General features: G+C 47.0%; 1 protein-coding gene and 1 long non-coding RNA gene across 2 annotated transcripts in view; one reads left to right on the top strand and one right to left on the bottom strand.

Annotated features, from left to right (window-relative positions):
* ST8SIA2 (ST8 alpha-N-acetyl-neuraminide alpha-2,8-sialyltransferase 2) overlaps positions 1–24,528 on the top strand; it is a 66,193-nt gene that overhangs the window by 23,351 nt on the left and 18,314 nt on the right. The window contains exons 2-5 of the mRNA XM_072798727.1: positions 9,673–9,735; positions 13,220–13,348; positions 16,911–17,168; positions 23,044–23,337. Of these exons, the coding sequence (XP_072654828.1) occupies positions 9,673–9,735; positions 13,220–13,348; positions 16,911–17,168; positions 23,044–23,337 (744 nt within the window). The remainder of the gene's footprint in view (positions 1–9,672; positions 9,736–13,219; positions 13,349–16,910; positions 17,169–23,043; positions 23,338–24,528) is intronic.
* LOC140617384 (uncharacterized) lies at positions 12,372–24,072 on the bottom strand. Its single transcript, XR_012017629.1, has 3 exons — positions 21,453–24,072; positions 18,522–18,606; positions 12,372–13,864 (listed from the first exon to the last, which is right to left on the bottom strand). It is a non-coding gene; the product is annotated as an uncharacterized lncRNA (long non-coding RNA).

Genomic DNA, 24,528 nt, shown 5'->3' with positions numbered 1-24,528 from the left:
CTTATGATGTCCAGGCACTGTGCCCAACACTGGGGATGCAGCAGTCAACAAGGCAGACACACGCTTCTGTCATGAAGCTTACAATCCAGGAGCAGAGTCAGATAGTGTGTTTAAGACATGAATATGGTGATAAGAAGATAAAAGGAGCTGGGAGTGGGGAGGGCCACGATGAGGGGAATAGCAGAGCAGAGCAGTTAAAGGGGCTGGTCAGAAAAGGCCTCTCCAAGGAAGTGACATCTGAGCCAAGGTTTGAAGGATCAAGGAGTGAATCATGGAGCTATCTATAGGAAGAGTGTTCCAGGGAGAGGGAATAGCCAGTGCAAAAGCTCTGCGGCTGGAGCACCCCTATGGGGACATGGGTAGGTGGGCAGTGGTGATGGAAGTGAGACTAGGGTTTCCCTACTTCCTACCCTGGCCATGGTTCTGGGAGGCTGAGTCCTCTTCTCTAAAATGGAAGGACACCTTCAGCTTTTCTGACTCATCTATTCATTCAGCAGCCCTCTCCCGAGCATGTTTGGCATACAGGAGAAACACACCCCACTCCTCACAATACAGAAACGAGCAGGCCCCTGTCCTATGTTCGACCCCAGTCTGGCAAAGCCACAGGCTAGTGACGCTGCAGTGGTAGGGAGAACCTTGGTGCAGGTAGGACCAGGACATGGAAGTAGGATGAGTACACTGGCCCGCTATAAAGCAGGGCCTTCAGAATGGGTCAGGGGGACTCAGGAATGTCTCTATAGCCATGAACGACTAACAGAGGTCTTATCTACCAAGAACCTCACTGTCTCCAGCTTAAGCAACAGAATAAGTATGTCTCATCTCTGAGTTTTAACTGTCTTGGTTTCTGGTTTTTGGGTGGTCAGGGTTTTGGAACACAGCATTCTCTTAGAAGTCTTTCTATTATAAAGTCTGTCTTTATAAAATGGGTACAGATGGGAGGATGGCGAGTCCCACATGGATTGGCTATCAGTGCCTCAGTTTACCCTGAAAGGGCTCTGGTTTGGATGATAAATCATAGGGCCCCCTCCCCACCACCACCCCATTAGAGGTGACAGTTTCATGATGAGAAAGGATCAGCAATAAACATGGTACAAAATGTTTGGCATCCAAGTGACTTGTTTACTTGAATGTTGATCTGCAGATGCCTATCTGTACTTTTATATGAAGACTAGGGAAATTGGCTGGAATATAATCAAAGCCCTAAGTTCACACAGATGTTTTCTGAAGTTGAGCGAAGGGAGAGCCAGGAGTGAACTGGTTCCTTTTTGTATACTGACAGAAGCTGATTAACAAGCAAAAGTTTCCTAAAATCAAAGCAAATGAGTAATATTTAATAATTTAATAATAAGCTAATATTTAAAGTGAAAAAAGGGAGAACAGCAGAGAAAGGAGCTGAACAGTGGATGAGGAGAGCTCAGGGGCATTACAGATAAACCCATGAGCTTGCTGACCTCACCCTCGTCCCTGGTATCAACAGCAGAGATCTCGATCGTCATGGGAACATCATTGTCAGGGGCAAACCCTACACAGGTCTCTTCAGAGCTCTCTTCCCGGCATGTTTCAATATCTGTGAGGTTCAAGGGATCCTGTACAGGAAGGCTCGCTGTATAGGAAAGCTGTCCCAGAGACTGTTAGCAGGTAAGTAAAGCTTTAGACTTGACCTGATGAGCAAGAAGCTGAGTTCATGGAACCAGAGAGAGACAAACTGGTGACAGGCATGAGGGCACTGGGGATAAGTCTAAATTTGATGGAACTACCATAGCAGAAGTGTCACTTGCTGCCTATAAAACTGACCTTTACGGTCACACCCAGTCCTGGCTGGCAGTCCAGAAGTGACTGGCCAGTTCCAGCTCTCAGTATGATCCACAGTAGTTGTCACGCTAGTGAAGAGCTGGCAGTGAAGTTCATGGTCCTTCTTGTTGGAGCTATGACTTCAGGAAAGCTGTGCTCAATCAGAAGGATGTCATCAAAAAGAAATATGGCAAAGACGCCTCCCACGTGGAGGATGAGAGGCATTTTGCTCTTCACTCCCTAGAGCAGAGGTCAACAAAGTGTAGCTCATAGATCGTATCCAGCCAGCTACCTGTTATCATGTGGCCCTCAAGCCAAGAATGTTTTGACATTTTTTAAAGGTTGGGGGAAAAAAATCAAAGGGCGTGTAACACTAATATCGAGTGCTTTATAATATGTCCTGCAGTGTTCTAAAGCCTTGCATTCATTAGCTCATGCAATCTCTACAAAAACTCCGTGAAGTGGATACTGTTACTCATTCTGTAGATGAGGAAACAAACGAAAGCTTCTAGATAGGTTAAATAATGGTCAAAGATCACACAGCTAATGGCTAGTTCAGCTAGAACTCAGACCCAGGGAGTCTTATCACAGAGCCTTGTGCTCTTAACCTGCATCCCTGAATGAAAGGTTCTCCAACCCTGTAAGCGTAGATAGAGTAGAAGTCCAAATGAGAGATTCGATGAGTGGCAAAAATTAGAGAGGGTGACAGAACATGAGAGACTCTTAACTCTGGGAAACAAACAAGGAGCAGTGGAAGGGGAGGCGGGTGGGGCATGGGGGTAGGGTAACTGGGTGATGGGCACTGAGGGGGGCACTTGACGGGATGAGCACTGGATCTTATACTATATGTTGGCAAATCGAACTCCAATTAAAGAAAAAAGAAAAAAAAAACAAAAGAGAGATTCGAGACACGTGTTCTGATGAGTTCACAGGAGGAAAGAAGGAAAGGAAGGCTCTATAGAGGATATCATGATGACAGGACTACTAGCTTTAAGTCTCAATTAAGCAAATTCTAATCTCTGCCCCTCCCCCAAAGAATTGCATTCTTCTCATTGTAAAATCTTCCATTTTTTCCTCTTGGTCCACAAAGCCTAAAATATTTGCTGCCTGGCCCTTTATTATTTTTTTTTTTTTAATTTTTTTTTTATTCATTTATGATAGTCACAGAGAGAGCGAGAGAGAGAGGCAGAGAGAGAAGCAGGCTCCATGCACCGGGAGCCTGATGTGGGATTCGATCCCGGATCTCCAGGATCGCGCCCTGGGCCAAAGGCAGGCGCCAAACCGCTGCGCCACCCAGGGATCCCTGCCTGGCCCTTTAAAGGAAAAGTTTGCTGACTCATAATCCTGGAGAATGCAGCCCCTTGGAGTTGCTATGAAATGTGACTAGAAAGGCTGGCTACACTTATAAGGTTGTGAATGGCATGAATGCAGTAACCTCTAGTTCTTAGAGTTTGGAAAATATAACCTCGAGCTTCAGGTCTCTTGATGACTTCAGCCATTATATCACTCCTGACTAGCTTGTGGCTGGGTGCAAGTCCTTCATCAGGGACTACCCAGTGCTGTCTACTGAAGATGCCTTAGATCAGGATGACTGGAAAGCTGGGAAGAAGTTCCCACTAATGCAGGTAATATACAGGTGGTAGGGGATGGTCTCACAGTGCCCAACCCAAAACGAATCACTAAGCCTATGGGCAACAACACATGTTACTGCCTTCTGCTCCGAATGAATCAGAAACCAGTGACAGAGTCTCCTCGGGAATGCAAATTGGCCTAGTCCAAAGGATGGGGGTGCCATGTTTCCCACTGTGCTAGGGCAACTGAAAATAATTTTATTGCCAGCCTCGTGGTGAGGATCTGCAGTGGATCAACGAGGCTGGGCCTCTTGCCCATCTGAGCCCTTGGCCAAGTAAAGCTAGCCCCATGGAGGAGGAGATGGACAGAAAAGCTTAATTTTCCAGCAACGAATTCAGGAAGCTCCTAGCCAAGTAAGCCCTGAGCAGAGGAGAGCCCCTGAACTATTCAAAGCCGGGTCAGCTGGTAGAACCTGTGCTCCTCTTCTAATCACAGATGCTCAAGGATCAAGATACAAACATCTTGGAGGAGTCTTTCCCTCTTTTGTCTTTGTGATGTCCTGCCTCCTGAGAAGGGCCACATCAAAAGTCAGGTTTCTGATGCATGAACTACGTGGAAGAGTCTTTAAAAAATTATACTAAGTGAAAGAAGCCAGACACAAAGGTCAAATATTGTATGATTCCATTTATATAAAATATCTAGAATAGAGAAATTCATGAGGATAGGAAGTTGATAGAGGTTACCAGGGTCTAGGGGCAAGGGGATTATTAGGAAGATACTATTTAATGGGTGCAGAGTTTCACTTTGGTTGATTAAAGAAAAACTTCTAGAGCTACATAGTGGTAATGGCTACACAATATACTTATGCCACTGAATTGTACACTTTAGAAGGGTTAAAATGGGAATTTCATGTTAAGTATATTTTGCCACAAAAAAATTAAAAAAAAAACTCACCCTTAAGGCCTGTAGGAAGCCCTTGCTCTGTCCATGTGACTGACCCCAAATGAATCATCCCTTTCCTTACTGTCCTCCCCACATGCATCTCTGGGGCCATATACTTATAGTGTGTCCCTTGGATGTCAACAGGTACAAACTCCAAGTGGTTTTATACAAAAATTGGAGGGGGGAAAAAAAAGCACATTCAGTATCCTCCCAAAACTCTGAAGGAAGAACATCTGCAAATTCATGATTTGTGCTTTAGTTTAATCTTTTATTCTCAAGACTAGTCAGTTGTTTAAGTTGGGTCTAGACTCTTAATTAAAGCTGACAGTTTGTTTACTGGGCCTGATTCTCCAGTGAGAAACAGAGAAGACAGGAATTCTAACACAGCTACAAGACTCCAACCCACTGGATGTTACCTTACCCATAAACAACTGGGCTTGGGTGAAAAGTCAACATAGAAATGCAGTTCTCAGGTTTGCTAACTGCTTTGCATCAAAAACAGAACTAATTGTGCATGTTTTTTTTTAATAACATAATATTTTTCTGTATTGTCTTATTAGTTTACCAAGTACAATCTACTTGGAGTATTGGGTCAGTGGTGGAAAGGAGATCACTGTCCTAAAATGTAGAGCTCTAAAGCAGTGAATCTCTATCATTGCTATGGCTGAGAATATTTAGCAGGGTCAAATATACAGTGGTTATTACCAGTATTATTCCTCATTTTATAGAGTTCTTTATGTGGGCGTAGTGCTTTCCCATATATTTTTTTCCTTTGGATGATCTAAGCAACTTTGTTTCTATGACTTCAGCACACTGTGAATTATCTCTAGCAAATTCTTCTCACCTGATAATCTTCTTATGTTACTCAACCAAGCAGGTATCAGTAGTCTCCCATTGTAAGGAATATAAATTCATTTTAATAACATTGAAGGCAAAACCTAATTAGAAGAAAAAAAAAACCCTCCTTGTCAATTCATGTGATTCTTGCTGAGCCGAACATCTGCAGTTTACTTCTTTTAGTGACAGTCTGCCCCGTTCTATGGATATCTGAAAGGTGAAACTGTGTCTTGTATAGTGTAAATAATATGCACGGTGTGCACACTGGGAAGGGAAGATTTGGGGAAAAAGTCCCACTTAACCTTGAAGTTAGATTTGATTCACTGAGCCCCATTTACACAAGGCTGTGAAGGTGAACAAGACAGAGTTCCCCCCTGTTTTAATATTAGTTTTATTATTATTTAGGTATGGTCAGGCCAACAGGTCAGGAGACAATTGCCATTAAAAAGATGATTTGTTATACTCCTAGATCCCAAGGGGCATGCCACACCATACAGGGCCACATAGAGAAGCTCCAGGTCACTCAGAAGGCAGTGAGACAGGGAAAACTGTGAGCTAGAGCCTTTATTGTTGTTCTCACAGGAAGGAAGAGTAAGGCAGGGCCAACAGGCTGAGGTTGGCTAGTTTGAATAATTTCAGCAGGCTCTGGGACATAGGGGCTGGTCCTAGCTGTCTAATACCTGGCTCTGGGGTGATTAGGGCAGGGGGATAGTAGCCCAGAGTGCAAGACACCAATAGGGAGGTGGCAGGGGTGTGGACTGTAAATTGGTTGGTTTGTCTTTGAAAGGTACACTCCCAAATAAGTTGTTTATTGTCTCTAGGAATTGGCTAACCCTCAGAGGGGCAGGCCCTTCAGAATACAGAAAATAAAAGACCTGATTAATGCATGCTCTCCAGGGGCTGATATTCTAAAGTGGCGAGCAGCTGGGGAAGCTGCAACCAGGACCAAATCTCCAGGCCCTGGTTTCAACTCTAAGAAGAGGAGTTTGGACTAGACACCTAAGATTTCTTTAAAGTTCCTCCATTTGTGAGTCCATGAAATAGTTGAAATAATTAAATACAGAATGAAGGTGACAAATGGCTGTAAGACATTGAATGCTCTGGAAAAAGAAGGAAAAGATGGTAGAGAAGTGAAAATGGGGATGGTTTGAAAGGGAGGCATAGATGTTGGCTTGGTGTTCAGCTTGAGAAGGTGATGCAGATGGGCTGGCTGGGGGAGGAATCCATGTTCCCCGGGGCAATGGGCAGAAAGCAAGAATTAGAGCAGAGATTCTGAATGGAGACAATTTTGCCCCCCTGCCCCCAGGGGATATTCGGTCATGTCTGGACACATTTTTGGTTGTCATAACTTGGCCGGTGGGTGCATAAAGTGATGGAAGCCAAGATGCTGCTGAACACCCTACTCCCAACCGCACCATTAAAGAAATCTCCCACCCAAATGTCAACAGTGCTGAAGCTGGGAAGTCCTGAGGTAAAAGAAGAACTGATATGAAAAATGCCCCAGAGGGATGCCTGGGTGGCTCAGTGGTTAAGCGTCTGCCTTTGGCTCAGGGCGTGATCCCAGAGTCCTGGGATTGAGTCCCACATCAGGATCCCGGCAGGAGCCTGCTTCTCCCTCTGCCTATGTCTCTGCCTCTCTCTGTGTGTCTCATGAATAAATAAATAAAATCTTAAAAAAAAAAAAAGAAAGAAAAAAGAAAAGAAAAGAAAAGAAGAGAAGAGAAGAGAAGAGAAGAGAAGAGAAAGAAGAGAAGAGAAGAGAAGAGAAAGAAGAGAAGAGAAGAGAAAGAAGAGAAGAGAAGAGAAAGAAGAGAAAGAAGAGAAGAGAAGAGAAGAGAAGAGAAAGAAGAGAAGAGAAGAGAAGAGAAGAGAAGAGAAGAGAAGAGAAGAGAAGAGAAGAGAAGAGAAGAGAAGAGAAGAGAAGAGAAGAGAAAAAGAAAGAAAAAGGCCTTGGATTTGCAGTGCCCACATCAGGTCTTAGTGCCATTCGGGATCTGGCCTGGTGAGAAAGACTCAGGGAAGTAGTTGTTGTTGGGCACATGGTTCTCTCCAAATGCTTGGTCACATTAATTCAGAGGGCTGCATAGTGACAGTGCTCTCTCACCTGGTCCCTGCTTCAATTTCCTGAAAGACACTGTGCACAGAGTTTACTGAGGATTGCTTTTTTGTATAAGCAGAGTCTTAGATTTTTATAAAGTCAAATCTGTCTTATATTTTCTCTTATGATTTATGTTTACCTTTCTGAATTTTAAAAAGTCTTTCACATACACTCTTCATACCTCATCAAAGATTTGATAAGTATTCTCTTTCATTTTCTCACCAATTTCTTATGGGATACCTTCCTTAAAAATGTGCCTCTTCAATTCATTCTTTCCCAGATGGTACTACAAGTATTCTTGGGGATAATATGACTTTAGGAATTCCACTGATAAATATTTTTTTGTTAAGGACTTTGTGTTCTTTTCAAATGCATATATAATCATGGTATCAAATCTGTATTTTTCACAGATGGCATTGCTTAGGATAAGGAGTTTTTAAAGATGAGTCCATTTTAAAACTTAAGTAGGTAATGGTGTGAGTGATAAATGAAACATGGTGAACTGGTGGTAGGAGTATGAGAATCTCTATTGTTTAGGAAACACTAGTTAAATCACTTGAAATTTATTTTGCTGTGTAGAATAAAGTATCACTCAACTCGTTCCCCTCCACCTCATCTCTAGATTGTTAACCAACTACTCCAAACCATTTATTGAATTTCTCATTGATCATGACTTTTTAAAGCCATATATCAATTCTTATATGCAGTCTTTCTGCATGATCTTTTTTTGTTCCATTAACCTTTCATTAGCCTTGAGCTATTACCACACTTTTAATTACTGCACTTGACTTAATATCTGGCTCTGCAGGTCTTCCCTCCCCACAAAGAGTACTGATTTTGAGGACAGGGGTCAGGGTGCAGGGATGTGAAAGGTCAGTGACATGTGGACGGTGGTACACCCAAGAAAGCCCTTGGGGTTTGATCTGAGTAGACATAGTTACAGGGCCAGAGTTGGACAGATATGCCCAGATCTCTGAGTTAAAAGTGCTAGAGCTCTGTCATCTCAGGGAGAAACGAGGAGGGACAAAAAGGAAATATTAGGCATTGATTTAAGATGTGAAGAGCCAATCCATGAAATCAAGAACTAGACCGGGAATGATGGAAATTTGAGACCTGAGGAAAGAGACTCTGGACAGGACATAGCACACTTCCTGTTGTCTGGCTATTTGGCTATGAAATAGGAGAATGTTGCCTGTTGCCAAATAATGCTGAAAGGACATTTCAGTCCATTAGGAAAAGACATGTATGCTTTCACACACATGCATACACACAACACACGCACAGTGTTATAACTACAGATATGATAACCCTAAAAAGCAGACAGAAAAATCCAGACTTACAGCCAGTGTAGAGATAGGTGTTAACTTCCCCCAAAGAATTTTCATTAAATCACAGAATCCCTTGAAACACACAGCTTTGCCAGTGATTTAATTGTTTCTTTGGAGTGCTCCAATACCCTGACTGAAAGGCAAGATGGAACTTTAAAAAATAAGAAAAGTATGAAGAAATAGCTCCTCAACCACACATCCTATAAATCAGTGGGGGAAAAAATATTTAATTTAATAAAAATAATTAGTCTCACCACTTTTTAAAAACCAACACAGTGCACAGGGTGGACTAAGGTACCAAGGGTAAAAGGATTCATCTATCCCCCAGCCCAATGTGATAACAAAGCAGGGTGAAACTTCATGGTCCTACAGCCCCCCTTCAGAATGGAATTTTCCAGAATTGAATGGATGGTGGGGCTAGAAAGGGCCTTGGAAGGCTTTTACCCCAAAAACATATTCCAGAGTGAGAAGCAGAGGACTGACTCCATTATTCACAGATCACCTGCTCCCCCCTACAAAGTGACACGACTTATTATTTTTTTCTGCCACCAAAAGGCAAATCATTATCACATCTGGTATCACATTGAGTTAATCATTGCTGCCTCTGTTGAACTTCTGGTGTCTCAGGTTTGGAATGTGATGGACAACATTCTAACACATGTGAGAGCAAGAGAAGACTGGGGGCAGATACTGAATCATGCTAGAGTGAATGCCAAGTCCTGCTGAGTCATGGAGAGCAGATGCTGAGTCATGTTAGAGCAGATGCTGAGTCATGCTGAGGGGTACTATCCTGTTGGATTAACTAGGGCAGATTAACCCAAAGGAGTTTGTCTCAAGACTCAAATGAAAGTCTCAACTGGAAACCCTGGTATGAATTAAAATAGTGTTCAAGTGGGAGGTGGGAAGGATCTGGGAGGCCTACTTCCCTGTAAAATGCTTGGGTCTGTGTCTGGGCCAGGATGATGCCCATTCTGGAGAAGCCAGAGTGAGATCTCATTCTCCCTCTATAGTTCTCCAGGCCGGCTGCGGGATCTCCTGGTGATTGAAGAGGGCTTTACAAAGAAGAGCTGGGTTTATAAATAATGCATTTCCTTTGTCTTGCAGGGATTCTGGAGGCAGAGGTACAATCAGATCAGCTGTGAACAGCTTACATAGCAAATCTAATAGGTTTGTAAATTAGATTTTGTGTTCATTTGTTTTTGCTGTAAGGCAGCTATTAATCTGCTTCTCCTCTTTGCTGGATGGTGCCCTTCTTACTTAGCAAATAGATCTGTTTCCTTTCACTTTGGCTTTGCATTTCCCTAATCACTTTTGGGGAGGAGCTGTCGATAGAAGAGACCATGAAATGGCCCAGGGTCTAGAGGCTGCAAAGATGGAAGACTCAGATGGGTAAGAGCTACTTTCTGGAAAAGAGCCCACATACTTTGAAGCACTTGAGCCACCAATGTGCTTATTCATAACTTGTGTTTTTGCTGAGCAATGGAAGCTCTAAAGAGAATCAGGAGTTTCTCTCAGTTTCATTGTGGTAGGTGGCTTATCTAGGAGTTTAAGATGGAAAATAAAACATTCTGGAACTTCACAAAAACCTCTTAAAAATATTTAGGGAGTCAACCTAATAATATTTATCTTGATTGTTGAATGCACAAGCTAAATTCTGAAAGAGTGTTTTCTCCTGTGATGATCATTGGCCAGGGGCAGCTCAATACACAGGAGTGAGCAAATGCTTTGCAAGCCACAGACCCCACTTGCCACTGACTATAGTTGGGCCATACCTCTGAGTCCCCATTGTCCACTGATGACAACTGTCCCATAGCTCTGACCTACAGTCTATGAGCCTGAACTCAAGGAACATTGAAAGGAAGAAAGAATGCCACATTATTTGACATAAGCAACCACTACTAAAAATGAAGGCCTTGTTTTACTTCCTAAATATCCTATCGTGGTCAGTCTGGGAATGAGAAATCCAAATTATTTGGAGTAGAGTCTGCTATTTGCCCTTACATAGATATTTTTTAGGTTTCTTGACCCTATCAGACCTATTCAATATATCCATACCTAACCCCACATGATTCAGGAAAGTGACCTCTCTCTCCCTGACATCATTGCTTCTAGATCTCAAATGACCTCTTAACTACCTGGAAGCTACAAATGAAGTTCACACTATGCCTGGTTAAATGCAAGGAAAAAAAAAAGAGAGAGAGAGAAGGCCATGTGGCCTAAGTTTCTTTCTCCTCTACTGTGGAAAAAAAGTCCCCTTTTGGAGAAAAAAGATCTTGCCCCTTGATCTTGCCACAGCTAAGCCCCATGGTAACTTGAGGGTGGAAGAGTCTTAATCAAAATTGATTATGAGAAGCAGGAAGAAAGAGTCTTAAGAGCCAGTCAAACCTGGATTCATTTCCTGTGCTTGTTAAATGGGGCCATGGGCAAATTATTTCTCCCCCTGAGCCTGTTTCCTCATTGAATTAGGACAACTCCCCAATCCAGCTGGGTTTGTGCAATGTAAAGCATGTAAAACCAGTGACCTGAGGTGGTTCCTGGGTCACCTAATCCATCCCCTCAATCTTACAGAGAAGAAGGCAGAGGCCAGAGACCTGAAGTGATTTGACCAAGTCCCCTACCTCAGTAGCCACAGAGCCAGGGTTGACATCCAGGAAGACCATGGTTGGCAGTGCCAGGTCCCCTCCACAGTTTCACTAGGAAGTGGAGAGAGAAATGGAATTTTGCCAATAGTCATGCCAGTGTTTACCTCTTTCCCTTCCTCACCTCCTCCACTCTGTCCCAGAGAAGCCTAGAAACTCCTTCTGGAGTTTTCCAAGCAAATCCCCTGGGCAAGCATCCAGGATAGGAACCTCTGCAAAACCTTATGGCCTCAGAGAGCCTGGGATCACCCAATGTGCCCCAGTTTCTAGGGAGCTTCACTTTAGATGAAATCCACATCAAGCCATAAGAGGCCAGGTTCTGGTCACTTATTACCAATGGGAACATCAGCTAGCCCCTTAGGAAGACAATGCCCCATCACAAGCAGTCAAGTTTTTCTATCACAGATTTAAGCTGCAGTGAAGTTTGTGCTCTTGGGGTGTGGCAGCTGGATCTGTGGTCCTGAGCATCACTGCTCCTGCCTGTGGCCTGTGCAGAAGGAGGCAGTACCAAAGGGTTAAAGCCACAAGCAGCTCCTCCTGGAGCTTCATGAGAGGGCAGTTAGTGAGAGGTGCAGGAGACATCATGGTCCTTATAGAATTCCAGAACCTGAATGTTAGATATCTTCCTCTTCTATACCCTTTTTCTATAAATGGGGAAACTGAAGCTCAGAGAGGTAAAGTGATTTATCCACAGTCACACAGCTTGTGGAATCTTTTCATGCACACCTTCTGCTTCCTTTCATGGAAACAGCAACATTTCCAAGGTCGGGTCCTCTGTTTCCTCTTCTAGTCCTCTGCAAAAGTTACATATGTTTGAATCCAAGACTAGCTATAGCAGCCAGAAGAGTAAGGAATATTGAGAAATGAAGGTATGCGGGGAGAATGTGCAGAGACAATTTGCACCCCCAACTGAATTTCTTCTCTACCTATAAAAAGCAAAGTAGAGCATTGGCTGTAGACCTTGTTAAAAGGATTGCGTCTTTTTTAACTTGGCTCTTTCGAGATAAATGCTGAGGACGTAGATGTTTGGTTTGAACTCTTTAGAGCTCCAAAATTTGGCATCACAAATCCACTTATCACTCTAAGTGGGAGAATCTGCTGTCAGCACAGACAAAAGGAAGTTCTGATGTGACCCACATGCATCTGTGTCTGACAGAGGCAGGCAGGCTACTACGCTGCATTTAGAGATGTAATTGTAACCTAGTTTCTTAGAAACCTACTAGCATAGATTTCAAACCTCAGAATTCAAGCAGACCCGGAATACCTAGTGTTCCTGAGTCAGGTGGAGAAATGGTGTGCAGCCAGAACTGTGATTTGCCTCGGGCACACAGGGCCAACCAGCTCCTTCATCCATCCAGGCTCCCCCAGGGTAAAATTCAAATTTCAATTCAACAAACATTTATTAAACACCTGCTATGTTAGACCACTGGGAATAAAGAAATGAATGAGGGAGCTCCCCTGCTTACAGCCTAGTGATAGAGCGAGACATAGCACTGAGAACTGTGAAACAAGGTGTGAGGTGGCATCTGAAAGTACAAACGAGGTAGTGATGGGATAAGCGGAAGTGGGGGAAGTTGCAGGCTGCATCGCATTCCCCTGGTATGAGCTTTGTTTTCTCTTTATAAGTTTGTAGACCATCTTATGACACCCAGCTGCTAATGCAACTGTGGACTTTTGCAAAAGTCACTTGAAGATCTATTACTATTCCAACAGTGACAGCTAGGTTTCACTGGGAGGAGACACTGGGGCGGGGATGTCGGGAGGAAAAACATTCCTTCCTTCTCCACCACCCCCTCCCCCATCTCCAAACTGTATGCAGCTTATACCTGAGGGAGAGAGTTTGTGCATTCTAGAGGATAAATAGACTTCCTTCCCTTCTCAGGTAATAACTGCAATTTTGCTCTCCCGAAGTTTACATCCAAGCCCGTGCAAAAACAAAACTATTAGACTTGTCATCGGCATGCTAACAGATCATGTCTACCCTCTTTCTCTTTTTTTCTTTTCCCTTCCAGAGCTGAAGTTGTAATAAATGGCTCCTCGTCGCCAGCTGTTGTTGACAGAAGTAATGAAAGCATTAAGCACAACATCCAGCCAGCCTCGGCCAAATGGAGGCACAACCAGACGCTCTCTCTGAGGATCAGGTAGTGGTAATTACCTATAGGACAAGAGACAGCCTTGGCCTTCTTTGGCGCAAGCCAGCAAATTGCCGCTCTCCATCATCTAAAGAAGTCAGGATAGAAATAAAATGTTTACCCCCCGCTGAGACAAGTGTCATCTGTAAGCGATCAATTGGAAATAAAAACCTGAGACAAGCCCAGCAGCCCAGCACATGTGTGCAGTGACTGGGGCGTGGGAGGTGGCCCTGCTGAGGTCCTTGGTTCCAGAAGGAGCGAGGCCCTCGGATCTGTGGCAGCAGGAGCCTGGGGGTGGAGACCACAGGTGGCTTCTCCCAGAGGATGCAAAGCAGGAGTCCTTCTCTGGCAGGAGACGTTTCCTGCTTGCGCCAGCCCGGCACCTGTGCCGCCTTTCTGTGGAGGCGACCCAGGAGCTGACATGAAGAGAAGAGGTGTGCTTAGCCAGAGAGCACTCTTGTCCTGAGCTTTCGAGGGTGATGTCTCAGAACTCTGCAGTCACTGCTGGCTGGCAGGGACGGAGAGCTGTAAAGAAGGGATTACAGTGTCAGCAGTTTGAGTACTTGACTTTCATGTAGCCACGACTGACCCAGGAAAGCTTGGTCAGGATAACCCTGGCATCGTACTGGGGGCCCTGGGGTGCTGACATGAGCCGGACATGCTGGCGGGGAGATGCAGCTATGAGGCAGGACAGTGCCATGTGATGCACACATTAGGTGCATCTCATGAATAGGTGGAAATCCAGAGATCACACTGAGGAGAGGACACTTCATTTTGTAAGGGGATTAAGCAGGATAGCCAGGAAAGGAGCAGTGGGTTTTGAAAGGTAATTAGGAGTTTGCCAGGCATGCCAAGCTGCATCCCGCTTGCACACACAGCCTGACGTCTGCTATTTGTGCTCAGTGCTGCTGGAACCCAAAGTAGGAAGGAAACGTGGGTGGCGAGGTCAGTGAGATGGTGGCTGGTGGGGGGGGGGGGGCGGTGGGGAGAGGGGAGTGCGGCTAGAAAGGTGTGAGACCCAGGACCCAGGAGCTGAGAAGCCATCTGAAGGAACTAAATCCTGTTGCCATCATTCTGCCACCCTCACCAGTGCCCTTTCTAAGGCCCCCTGGGTGGACCAGCTGCACGCCTACGTCACTCACCCTTGGATCAGCAGCACCCTTAGGTTGGTCAGTGGAACACCTGCAGTAGTCTCCCAGGATTGGCTTGCTCTTAAGCAATCCCTGCCCCCTAAGTGGCTTAGGACAATAGAAACATATTCTCTCGAAGCTCTGAGGCCCGAGTTCCAAATGCCCCCTCCGCAGGGGCGGGCGGTGCCCCAACCCTTCTGCAGGCCCTGTGGCCTCATCGCTTCAATCCCTGCCCCCATCTCACATGGTCTTCTCTATGTCTGGGTGTTTCCCTCTCCTGCCTCTTGTAAGGACACTTGTCATTGGCTTTAGGGCCCAGGGTAATAATCCAGGACCATCTTGATGAAGGACCATCCTTCATTTCATGACATCTGCAAAAATGCTATTTCCAAATAAAGCCACAGCACAGGCTCTGAGGGTTAGGAAGTAGATATATATTTGGGGGGACCCCCCCCACCACACCATCTGAGAGTGAAATCCTCCCTGCATCCCCATGGCCCTTCCTCTGCCACCGGGTAGACAAGTGGACGCTTCACACATACACATTTTCAGAGACCAGACCACGGAAGCCTGCAAACACACAGCCACCCTGGCAGGAACAATGTGCCTTTCCCCAGGGGGAGAAAAGAATTTCCTTCAGCTTCTTTCAATTAATCACCAAAATTATTCTTCATAAAAGATGCTGTGAGTGATTTGGAATGATGTTTAATAATTGATAGTAATTTTTCATAATTAGTTATAAATTAATTCGCTCACAGAGGTGTTTATGAAGTTTCTGGGGACTCTCCTTACTTTTAAATACTTTGGGGTAAGTTATTATGGAGGTCTTAGCAATTATCACACTGTATCAGTTTGTCAAGTTGTATAATCCTTGGTAAAGGGCAGTGAATAAGTATAATGCCTCTTTTCCCATCCAGAGATACAAATTATTCAGCATGGGGGTGCCTCTCCTGCATGATGGCTATAGATCCCAGGTCACTAATAAGGAAAGGCTAGTGGAAGAAGAGCCTTGGGCCCCACCCAGCATTCTAGCTGCCCCTTGGCTATGCCAGAGTGCTCCCAAATCCGGGTACACTTTAGAGCCACTTGCGAGCTTGAGAAAGGATGCAGAGACCTGAACCATTCTCAAAGTCAGGATTTCTCAGCTGTGAGCCCAGCGCTTCTGGATTTATCATTTCCCGAAGGGTGGGGGTGGGGTGGGTTGTTGAATGGGCACCCTGCTGGGACACACCACAGATTGTCAACATCCCCAGTCGCACAGGCTCTCAGGCATCAGTATTACCATCTACACGATGGGGCAACCATCTTGCAAATTCTCACATTTGCAAAGTGCAGGAAGGTTTTGTGGAAAAGAAGACTGGCATCATTGTATCTATGCTAGATAGGGGCTTGTTGCAGGAAATGAAGTTCGTTTAGGCTAATGTGGGTACCAAATTTCTTTCTCTCTATGACTTAAGTCATTTCTAAAGATCTTTTAGGAGAGTCAGACAGTAAACACCCAGCTAGGCCTGGGTGGTTTGAGTAAATCTCCCCAGGTGATTCTAAGAAGACACCTACCCTCTTTCTGACCACACCTCATTCCTGTTGTGTACTGTGCTAGATGATTCTAGAACTCCACCCCCCCCCCCACCCCCACCCCAATCAAAGTCATCCTAGAGCCTAGAGAGCCATGCTTTGCTCATCTTTGTTCTGAAACAGCACAAAGGAACTTGCTCTGAGGGACCAGAGAGGTATCAATTTTTACAATCCCCGAACTAGACAGCAGTGGAAGACAGGGCAGCACCCTCCACGGAACAGACTAGTTCAGGGACGGCAGGCCACATTCTCAGTCTCTCAAAGGTAGAGGGGTTGACACACCTCACAGTATCCACACTCCCATTCACCCCTTTGCCCAGAGAAGATCTTTGTGGAAGCAAACAGATGACTGAGGAGTGAGGGACAGGTGTCATCCTGGCTTCCTATTCCTGGATCAGGACCTCCTGTCAGATGATCTCCCAGAACCCCATGAGAGGGAAATGACAGTACAGTGACCACTGTCTGGATTTGTCCAAGATGGGGAAGGGCTCCCTGGGGCATGAGATTTTCAATGCTAAAAGCAGGCTGTCCTGGGCAAACCAGAATGCTGGATCACCCTTCTTTACAGGGCCTTCTATGATGAGCTCATGATATGTCTTCATGGAGTTATCTCCCTGGGCAGTTATTGCCCTTCATAGGAAGAGGCCATAACCCCCCAAAACCAGACTGGCCCCCGCTATAATTGCCTCTGGGCCATCTCTGATGCTCCCCACCCAGAACCCATCCTCAGAGGGCACCTGAACTCCGCTTCACCTGTGTACTGGCTGCAGCACGCTACAAGGTGACAGGGGACAGCAAAAGTTGGGTTGGCAAAAGGCAGCTAGCAACAGGGAAACTTTTTCCTCACGTGTGTTTGGTTTTTGTAGGAAGCAAATCTTAAAGTTCTTGGATGCTGAAAAGGACATCTCTGTCCTCAAGGGGACCCTGAAGCCCGGAGACATTATTCATTACATCTTTGACCGCGACAGCACCATGAACGTGTCCCAGAACCTCTACGATCTCCTCCCCAGAACCTCACCCCTGAAGAACAAGCACTTCCGGACTTGTGCCATCGTGGGGAACTCCGGGGTCTTGCTGAACAGTGGCTGCGGGCAGGAGATTGACACACACAGCTTTGTCATAAGGTAACCTCAGCAGGGGCTCTGGGTGCAAAGCCACAGGCAGTTTTTAAGTTGAGCATGGCCAGTTGTCCCAAGAGGTTGAAACAAGAGACAGAGACATTGCTTTGGGTTAGTCCTCATTCTCAAGTTTGTGCATTAGAATTTCTTGAGGTATCCAGACTGCACCCCAGATCAGTCAAGTCAATCTGAGGGATCTGGAGCCCTGGCATGTGGCCCAGGGAGCCTAAATGTTTCTGGTGCACAGCCAAGGTTGAGAATCCCTAATCTGGCACAGAGGTAGGCAGACTATGGCCCACAGCCTGTTTTTATCAATAAAGTTTTATTGGAACATGGTTGTGCCCATTTATTTTCATATCCTCAATAGCTAGATTAGTTGGGCAGAGTTGAAGTATTGCAACCAGAGAACAAATGCCAGAATCCTAAAACATTTATTATCTATCCCTTTACGGGAAAAGTTTGCTGACCCCTAGAAAAAGCCTCAGCCGGCCAGTTGTCAGTCCAAGTTTACAAACCTCTTGTAAGTGTTCTTGAAGGTGGTGCTCTGCCAGTAACTATTATCCTGTAGTCAAAATCTGGGAAGTGAGTGGGGGGTGGGGGGACAGAGAAACTTGGACTTGACCATCATTCTTCCTGAAATATCAGCTCTCGTTGTTCATTCCCCTGGGGACACATTTGGAGTCAGTTACCAATGGCCCTGCTACCTGACCCCCAACCCAGACAGACTCAGAACAAGGCCTTGCTGTCCCCTCATCAGAAGTAGGGCACACAGAGCCTCGAGTTTCATACCAAACAGTGCCCCAGCCCTGGCAGGAGTGCATACTGCATCTCACGTTTCCTCTGGGGCTGTCCTGATGCAAAGAGGGCCTTGTCCTGGGGCTTTGGGAATCGGCCTTCTCACAGGACACCCTGAACTTCAGGACGTGGGATTAGATGGTGTGTTTACTTCTGCATCCACCGCGATGGAAGAGCCACAGCTGCCTAGCAGCCAAACCTTGCCGGATTCTGCTTGCACCTGGCATAGCCAGTGGCTCACCCCCATTCTTAAAGCCCCCAGTCTGGAGACTCAGGGATGGAGTGGGATGCAAGGGGGGAAGGAAGCAGGGCTTCCTTGCTCTTGTCTGATGGAAGCCAGAGCAAAGGTGGAGTGGGGTGACGGAGGTATTAAGGCTGCATGCAGAGGGTACAAGTATGGGTGCCAGGCACATGGAATGGGAGGCCTTCCTGACGTGGTGTCACACCTGTAAGCCATGCCTCTTACTTTGTCACAAGCTTCAGTGGTGAGGTTTGCATGCTCCACCCAGCCCTGCCCTAGCATTTTCCAGAGGCAAGGGCAGATTCCAGCCAGCGGCTACTTACAGAGCAAGATGAGCAATGTGGTGTTAGGGTCCAGTCTTGGCTCTGCTGCTCACTTGTCACATGACTTGGACCTCAGTATCATCACCTGTAAAACGAGCGGGCTGGACTCAGCCTGTTGGAATCCTTCCATTAGGAATAGTCTGTGCTCTGGCCCCGTGCTCGCAAACTCGGACCAGCCCAGGAGTCCGCTGAGTGTATTCACGTGCAGAGTCATCAGGGATGGGGCCTGAGACTCTGCATTCCCAATACCGTTCCTGCTGCTGCTTGGACTGCGCTTTGAGAATAAGCACAGCCACAGTTTGCTTTGCCTTTTCCCAAAGGTCATGTCCACACCTGTCCACACGTGCTTAGAAAGGAGGGCCCTGAGACACGGAGAGCTCCCCAGAGCACCATGAAGTTGTCCGTTGACCTTTAGGTCTGTCTCTTGCACACACCTGCATGTCTTGGGGAGGTGACCTTGGTGCTCTTTTAGGGAAAAATTACCAAACTGTACTGTGCACAGACCCTTCTCGATGCCGAGTGGTAGCACTGGCTCCTCCACCCCACCAGGGCAACTCCTCTGGGCTCATCCCACTTGGGCAATCATCTGCCTTCCCCCTAGGGGATCCTATGGGCCAAAGCCCTCACAAAGAGTAAATGGGGTGCAATTCTGTGGCCACTGCCTGAGTCAGCATGTGTGAGTGTGCTGGATGGTGTCTCCCACAGTAGAGCACACTGAGTGTTCATTCCCTCCCCTGCCTTTCCGTGGGGTGCCAGGAGGTGACCCTACGACTCCACACTACCTCTCCTGTAGCATTTGCCTATCTGAATGAGAGTGCACAGTGGAGCCTGTGTCTCCACCCCAACTGCCTCACACTGACCATGAGCTCCCCAAAGCAGGCTGCTCCCATCCATCTCTGGACACCTGTTCAAGCCTGTGCCTGGCACAGACAAGGGGCTCCCAGTTCAGGCTCCAGTCTCCATGAGATAACAGACACCAGGAGGTCCTGATGAGATGTTCTGGGTCTCTGTCAATTGAAGTCTTCAATCACTTTGCCTAGCTCCTCGTTAATCGGGCGCCTTCTCTGCCCGGGAGACACTGAGACCTTGCCCCCCTCTCAGAACGCTTTACACTATACAGTGAGAAGACGCCCTGTGTGCAAAACAGAATGAGCTTGCAAAACAGCCTCCTGGAAGAGTTCAGGGCAGGCTTCTGGAAGAAGCATAATTCCTCTTGGTTGACTTTGGCAAGTGAAAAAGGTGAGCAGGAGAAGCAGCGTGAGGAAAAGTATAGAAGCAAGAAGCTCAATCCATGGACCCTGGAGGCTGGTGCTTGACTGACCACAGGTTGCCAACCTCAAGTACTGCTGAGAATTGGGGCTGGACAGGAAGGCTGGTCCCCGCAGGGTCCCCGTGAGCCTTCAGGGGCAGCTTGAGGAGACTGCCTCACTCGGGATCATATATGTACAAAATAAATTCCCAGATGTTTGGGGATCAAAACTTCATTGTGTGCTCACACTCTCACACACACACACACACACACACACACTCACTCACCTAATGAACCAATGCCTCTTCACAGACAAATCTCCACCATCATCGTCATGTTCATTAGGCACTTAGCATGTACCAGGTGCAATTCTACACACTTCATGTTCATTAACTTATATAATTCTCACAACAACCCTGACAGGAATGTTCTATTTTGCCCTGGCTTTTGCAGTGAGGAAACTGAGGTGCAGAGAGCCATAGGTCCATGGCAGGCTGGGGCAGCTGGGCTCATGCTGTGGGCCCAGGCAATATGGGTCAGAGCCAAACATGAGCTGCCTCCTTCCCCAGCAGATTACTCCTCACCCTATACCTGTGGACATGCCTGCTTCTGGAAGGGACAGACTCCTTTCCAGCCCAGAGCCATGCCCATAAAAGCAGTGCAGCCCACCCACAGTCCACCCAGAATTTGCTTCAGGAGGCCTGGCCTACTGTTAGATCAAGCTTACTCCCATCCTGATTCCCCCCAGCCATCTGCTTGAAGAAAATTGCCTTGTGAGTGAGGGGCACGTCAGGGCAGAGCTGTCCCCATCATCCTCACTAAAGAAGTGGCCCTGGGACATGGTCATGGGAATAACCTGGCCCTCACAAAACACCTGCCTAGAACACCTGCCATGAGTCGGGTCCCATGTTGAGTGAGGTTGGGAGCCTGCCTCACATTGCTTACAGCCCCAGGGTTCCCCCAGAGTCTCCAGCACTGCACTTGGATGACACCCCAACTGACCAATATTGTAGCTGGGTATGCACTTCCCCATTTCCTTTCCCCTGACCAACCTGGAAGCCTACTGGGGGCAGGCTCCACATCACTTCCTTCTTTGCCTCTCCCACAGCCCTCACTGGCCCATGATAGATTTGGTAGATCTGAACTGCATTGAATCCATCTCACTCTGCCCTTAGGACTTGGAAGTTGGCCCAGAAGAGGTCCCAGGCTCTTGGGAATGTCTTGGAAGCCTGGCTCAGCCAAGCTTCAGGACAGTAGGAATAATTGTCTCAAACTGGTGGACATGAAAATGACTCCTCGTTTTTCTGAGGTCTGAGGCAGGGGCCCCTAAAGCTGTCCCAAAGCAGTTCCACCCCCTTGCAATGTGTAGCCACAGTCAGAGATAGCAAGGCCAGGGTGAGAATGGGGACAGTGGCTATTTTAGGGAGTCTAGTCTGAGCACCAAACAGGCTTTTGAGTCAGACACATCAGAAACAATCCTGGATGCCCTCCTACTAGCTCTGGGACTCCAGCAAGTTACGTTGCACATTCTGGCCTTGGCTTCCTCATCTGTAAGGCAATGGAGTCAGAATACTGATTCAGAATAAAATACTGAGTCAGAATAAAATGAGCTTAGTTAAAGGACCAGGGGCTAGCACACACCAGGAGCTCAAGGATGTTAGTTTTCTTTCTGATTGTCTTACCTTTTCTCCCCAAATGTTGAAGGAAGAAAGTCCTGGCTTGAAAGGAGGCTAAGTGGTAACTCTGTGGATCACATCATTTGGCAATGACCCATGGCCCTGGTCTTCATGTCTCCAGCCTCCATTCTGTAAACACTTATTCTAGCTTCTCAGACTTGATTCCACTGGTCAAAGGGCTTTTCCACCATCAAATCCTCCATGCAGGCAGCAGCCAGCCCTCCTCAGCAGCACTCCATGGCCACCTCAGTCCCATCAGCTTGCAGCATGGACAAGAAGCTCCAGTGTGCACACCCAAGCTGGACCCATGAAGGTGGGAAGGTCCCCCACAAAGCAGGCCTCTGGTGAGATATCAGAGGTTTCCCACCCAGGGTCCCTGGCTAGTTCAACAAGAGATTGTCATGGCCTTTTTAGTTTGTCCTCCCAGACCTAATTCCATCCAATCCAATACCTACTACAACTTCATCTTATTGTTGTCTATCTGCTGCCTAAAATGCAAGTTTGTCATGTTACTCTCTTGCTCAAGAATCTTCTGTGGCTCCCTTTTGCCCTTGGAACTGCATCCCTGACATACAGGCTCTGCTTGCCTCTCCACTTCATCTCCTCCACACAATATGCCCCAAGCAGAGCAAATCACTTGCCTCCCCCTAAATACCGACACTGTTTCACACCTCTATGACCTTAAATACACTTCTTGTGCCTGCAATGCCATAGCATGATGTTTCTTAAACTGCTTGGTCATAAGAGTTACCTGAAGACCTTGTAAAAATAAGTATCAGTTCCTAGGCTCACTGGCTGAATCTGGATCCCCAGGTAAGAGACCTGGCAAATCTGTATTTTTACTGCCTGAGGTGATTCTTCTGCTCTGGCAAGCTGGAGAAACACTCTTCTAATTGCCCCATCCACAAAGGGATTAATGCTCATCCATCCTAGATTTTCCTCAGTGGTCACCGCCTCCAAGAATACCACCTAATGTTCCTCCTTTCTGTAGTAATATAACACTACTTCACGTTTATTGAGATCTTAGTGTGGTGGAGCAGTGTTCTAAGTACTGGCTATGTGGCGACTCCTTGAATCCCTGGGAGGGGGTGTTGTGATCTTTATCATAGCTAAACAAACTGTTGTGCATATTCCTTTGTGGTAGGGAAGCACAAAGAGGTTAAGCAAGTTGTGCAGAATCACACAGGTAGAAAGTAGCAGAGCTGAATTCTGAACCTGGGAGTGTGCCTTCAGAGCCCTCACTGTTACCTAACGTGGCCAGGTCACACCTGCCTGTAGCATGATTGTCTTGTGGGCTGAGGCTGACTTACCAGCTTCCTTTGTCCTCTACTAGATCTGGAACTGCAGAAGGCAGGTATTGTATAGCCCAGAGACCTGCACAGCTCTATGTGTGTGGTAAGAGCCTAGTAAACATATGGGTCACAGAAGAAGAAGCAGGGATGATTGGGGGTGGGGTGGGGGGGATGGTGCTGGAAGATGCCCTTGGGTCTTTGGGGATGAGGAGGAGGGGAGAGGAGGCAAAAGTTGGATAAAATGAACTATAAGCAGCAACATCTTGTGTTTCCCAAAGGGACTGTGACACCTTTCTCTCTGACAGGTGCAACCTGGCACCCGTGCAGGAGTATGGCCGGGATGTGGGGCTCAAGACCGACCTGGTGACCATGAACCCCTCTGTCATCCAACGGGCCTTTGAGGACTTGGTCAACGCCACCTGGCGGGAGAAGCTGCTACAGCGGCTGCGCAGTCTCAATGGCAGCATCCTGTGGATTCCCGCCTTCATGGCCAGGGGTGGCAAGGAGCGTGTTGAGTGGGTCAACGAGCTCATCTTGAAGCACCACGTCAACGTGCGTACTGCATACCCCTCTCTGCGCCTGCTGCACGCCGTCCGCGGGTGAGCCGCCTCTCCAAAGCCAGCGGGGCCATCACCAAGTCTGGGAGGGGCTTGGTGGGCCATGTTCCTTTCCCAGATGCACTTCCATCTCAGCTTACCACTCACTCGTTGTATGACCTCAGCAAGCCCCCTGGCCTTTCTGAGCCTCCCTTCCTGGAGAAAGGAGGAGGGCTGGCAGATGAGTTTCATCTGCCCAGAGAGCTGTGTTGAGAACGATGGTCCCATGACTGCTGTGTGGGGAATAAACCAGGAGGGGCAAGGATGGAAGGAGGAATGTGTGCTGGAAGCTCTTGCATTAGTCTGGGTCACAACTGACTGTGGCTAAGACTGGGATAGTGGTGGAGGATAGGCAACAGGTAGCTCAGATCAGCTGAAAATTTTGGAGTAGAGGCAGCAGGATTTACTGATGGGTTCTATTTAAGGACCTTAAGGAGTGAGAGAAAGAGAAACATCCAGGATGGCTGTTAGGATTAAAGTTTGAGCACATGGGTGGACAGTAGTGCCATTTTCTGTGAGAGGAGAGTCTGGGAGAAGCCCATGAATGTTTTGGGGTATTAAGTTTGCTCTAATTTCAAGATACCTATTACAAAGACACCCCTCCACATGCCTGACCTTACAGCTTGGGATCAGGCTCTGCATCCATCTGCCCATCCAACCAAATGGCAGTTTACTGACCTGCTCTAGGGGGACAAGTAAGCTCATTGTACAGATCCCCACTGACATTAAAATGCTCTTTTGCTCTTTACTGGAGCCTGAGCATAACTCAGTGTGACCCAGGGAAGCTCTCTGACCAACTCACAAAGGGCTCTTGCTGTCTCACAAAGGTGACCCCTGAAGCACCCAAGCCTGCGACCAGCACTGACTGGTCTCATTAGGTTGAGTTGCCAGCACAGAAACCCATTGCCTCCAAGAAAAGCCAAGAGAAACATTCAGAAAGAGGTGGACATACTTGTGGCTGATGGAGCAGAGTGATACCTGATGGACACAAGGTTCACTGGAACCACATCCTTATTCTGGAGGTTGACCTGTTAGATCTTCCTTGAGCATCCACTTCATCCCTGTCACAGCGTGGGTCTGCCACAGCAGCCCCCATCTCACAGATTTAGGCTCTGTGCCTTAAATGTTGTCTTTTTCCAGAGGAGGAAAGTCTTTACATGGTTTGGGGGTGAGAGGAGATGAGAGAAGGAGAAG

Source organism: Canis lupus, chromosome 2, assembly GCF_048164855.1.
Source record: "Canis lupus baileyi chromosome 2, mCanLup2.hap1, whole genome shotgun sequence".
In the NCBI taxonomy this organism is placed as follows: domain Eukaryota; kingdom Metazoa; phylum Chordata; class Mammalia; order Carnivora; family Canidae; genus Canis; species Canis lupus.
Note: the sequence above shows the minus strand (reverse complement) of the source record. Positions and strands in the feature narration are given on the sequence as shown.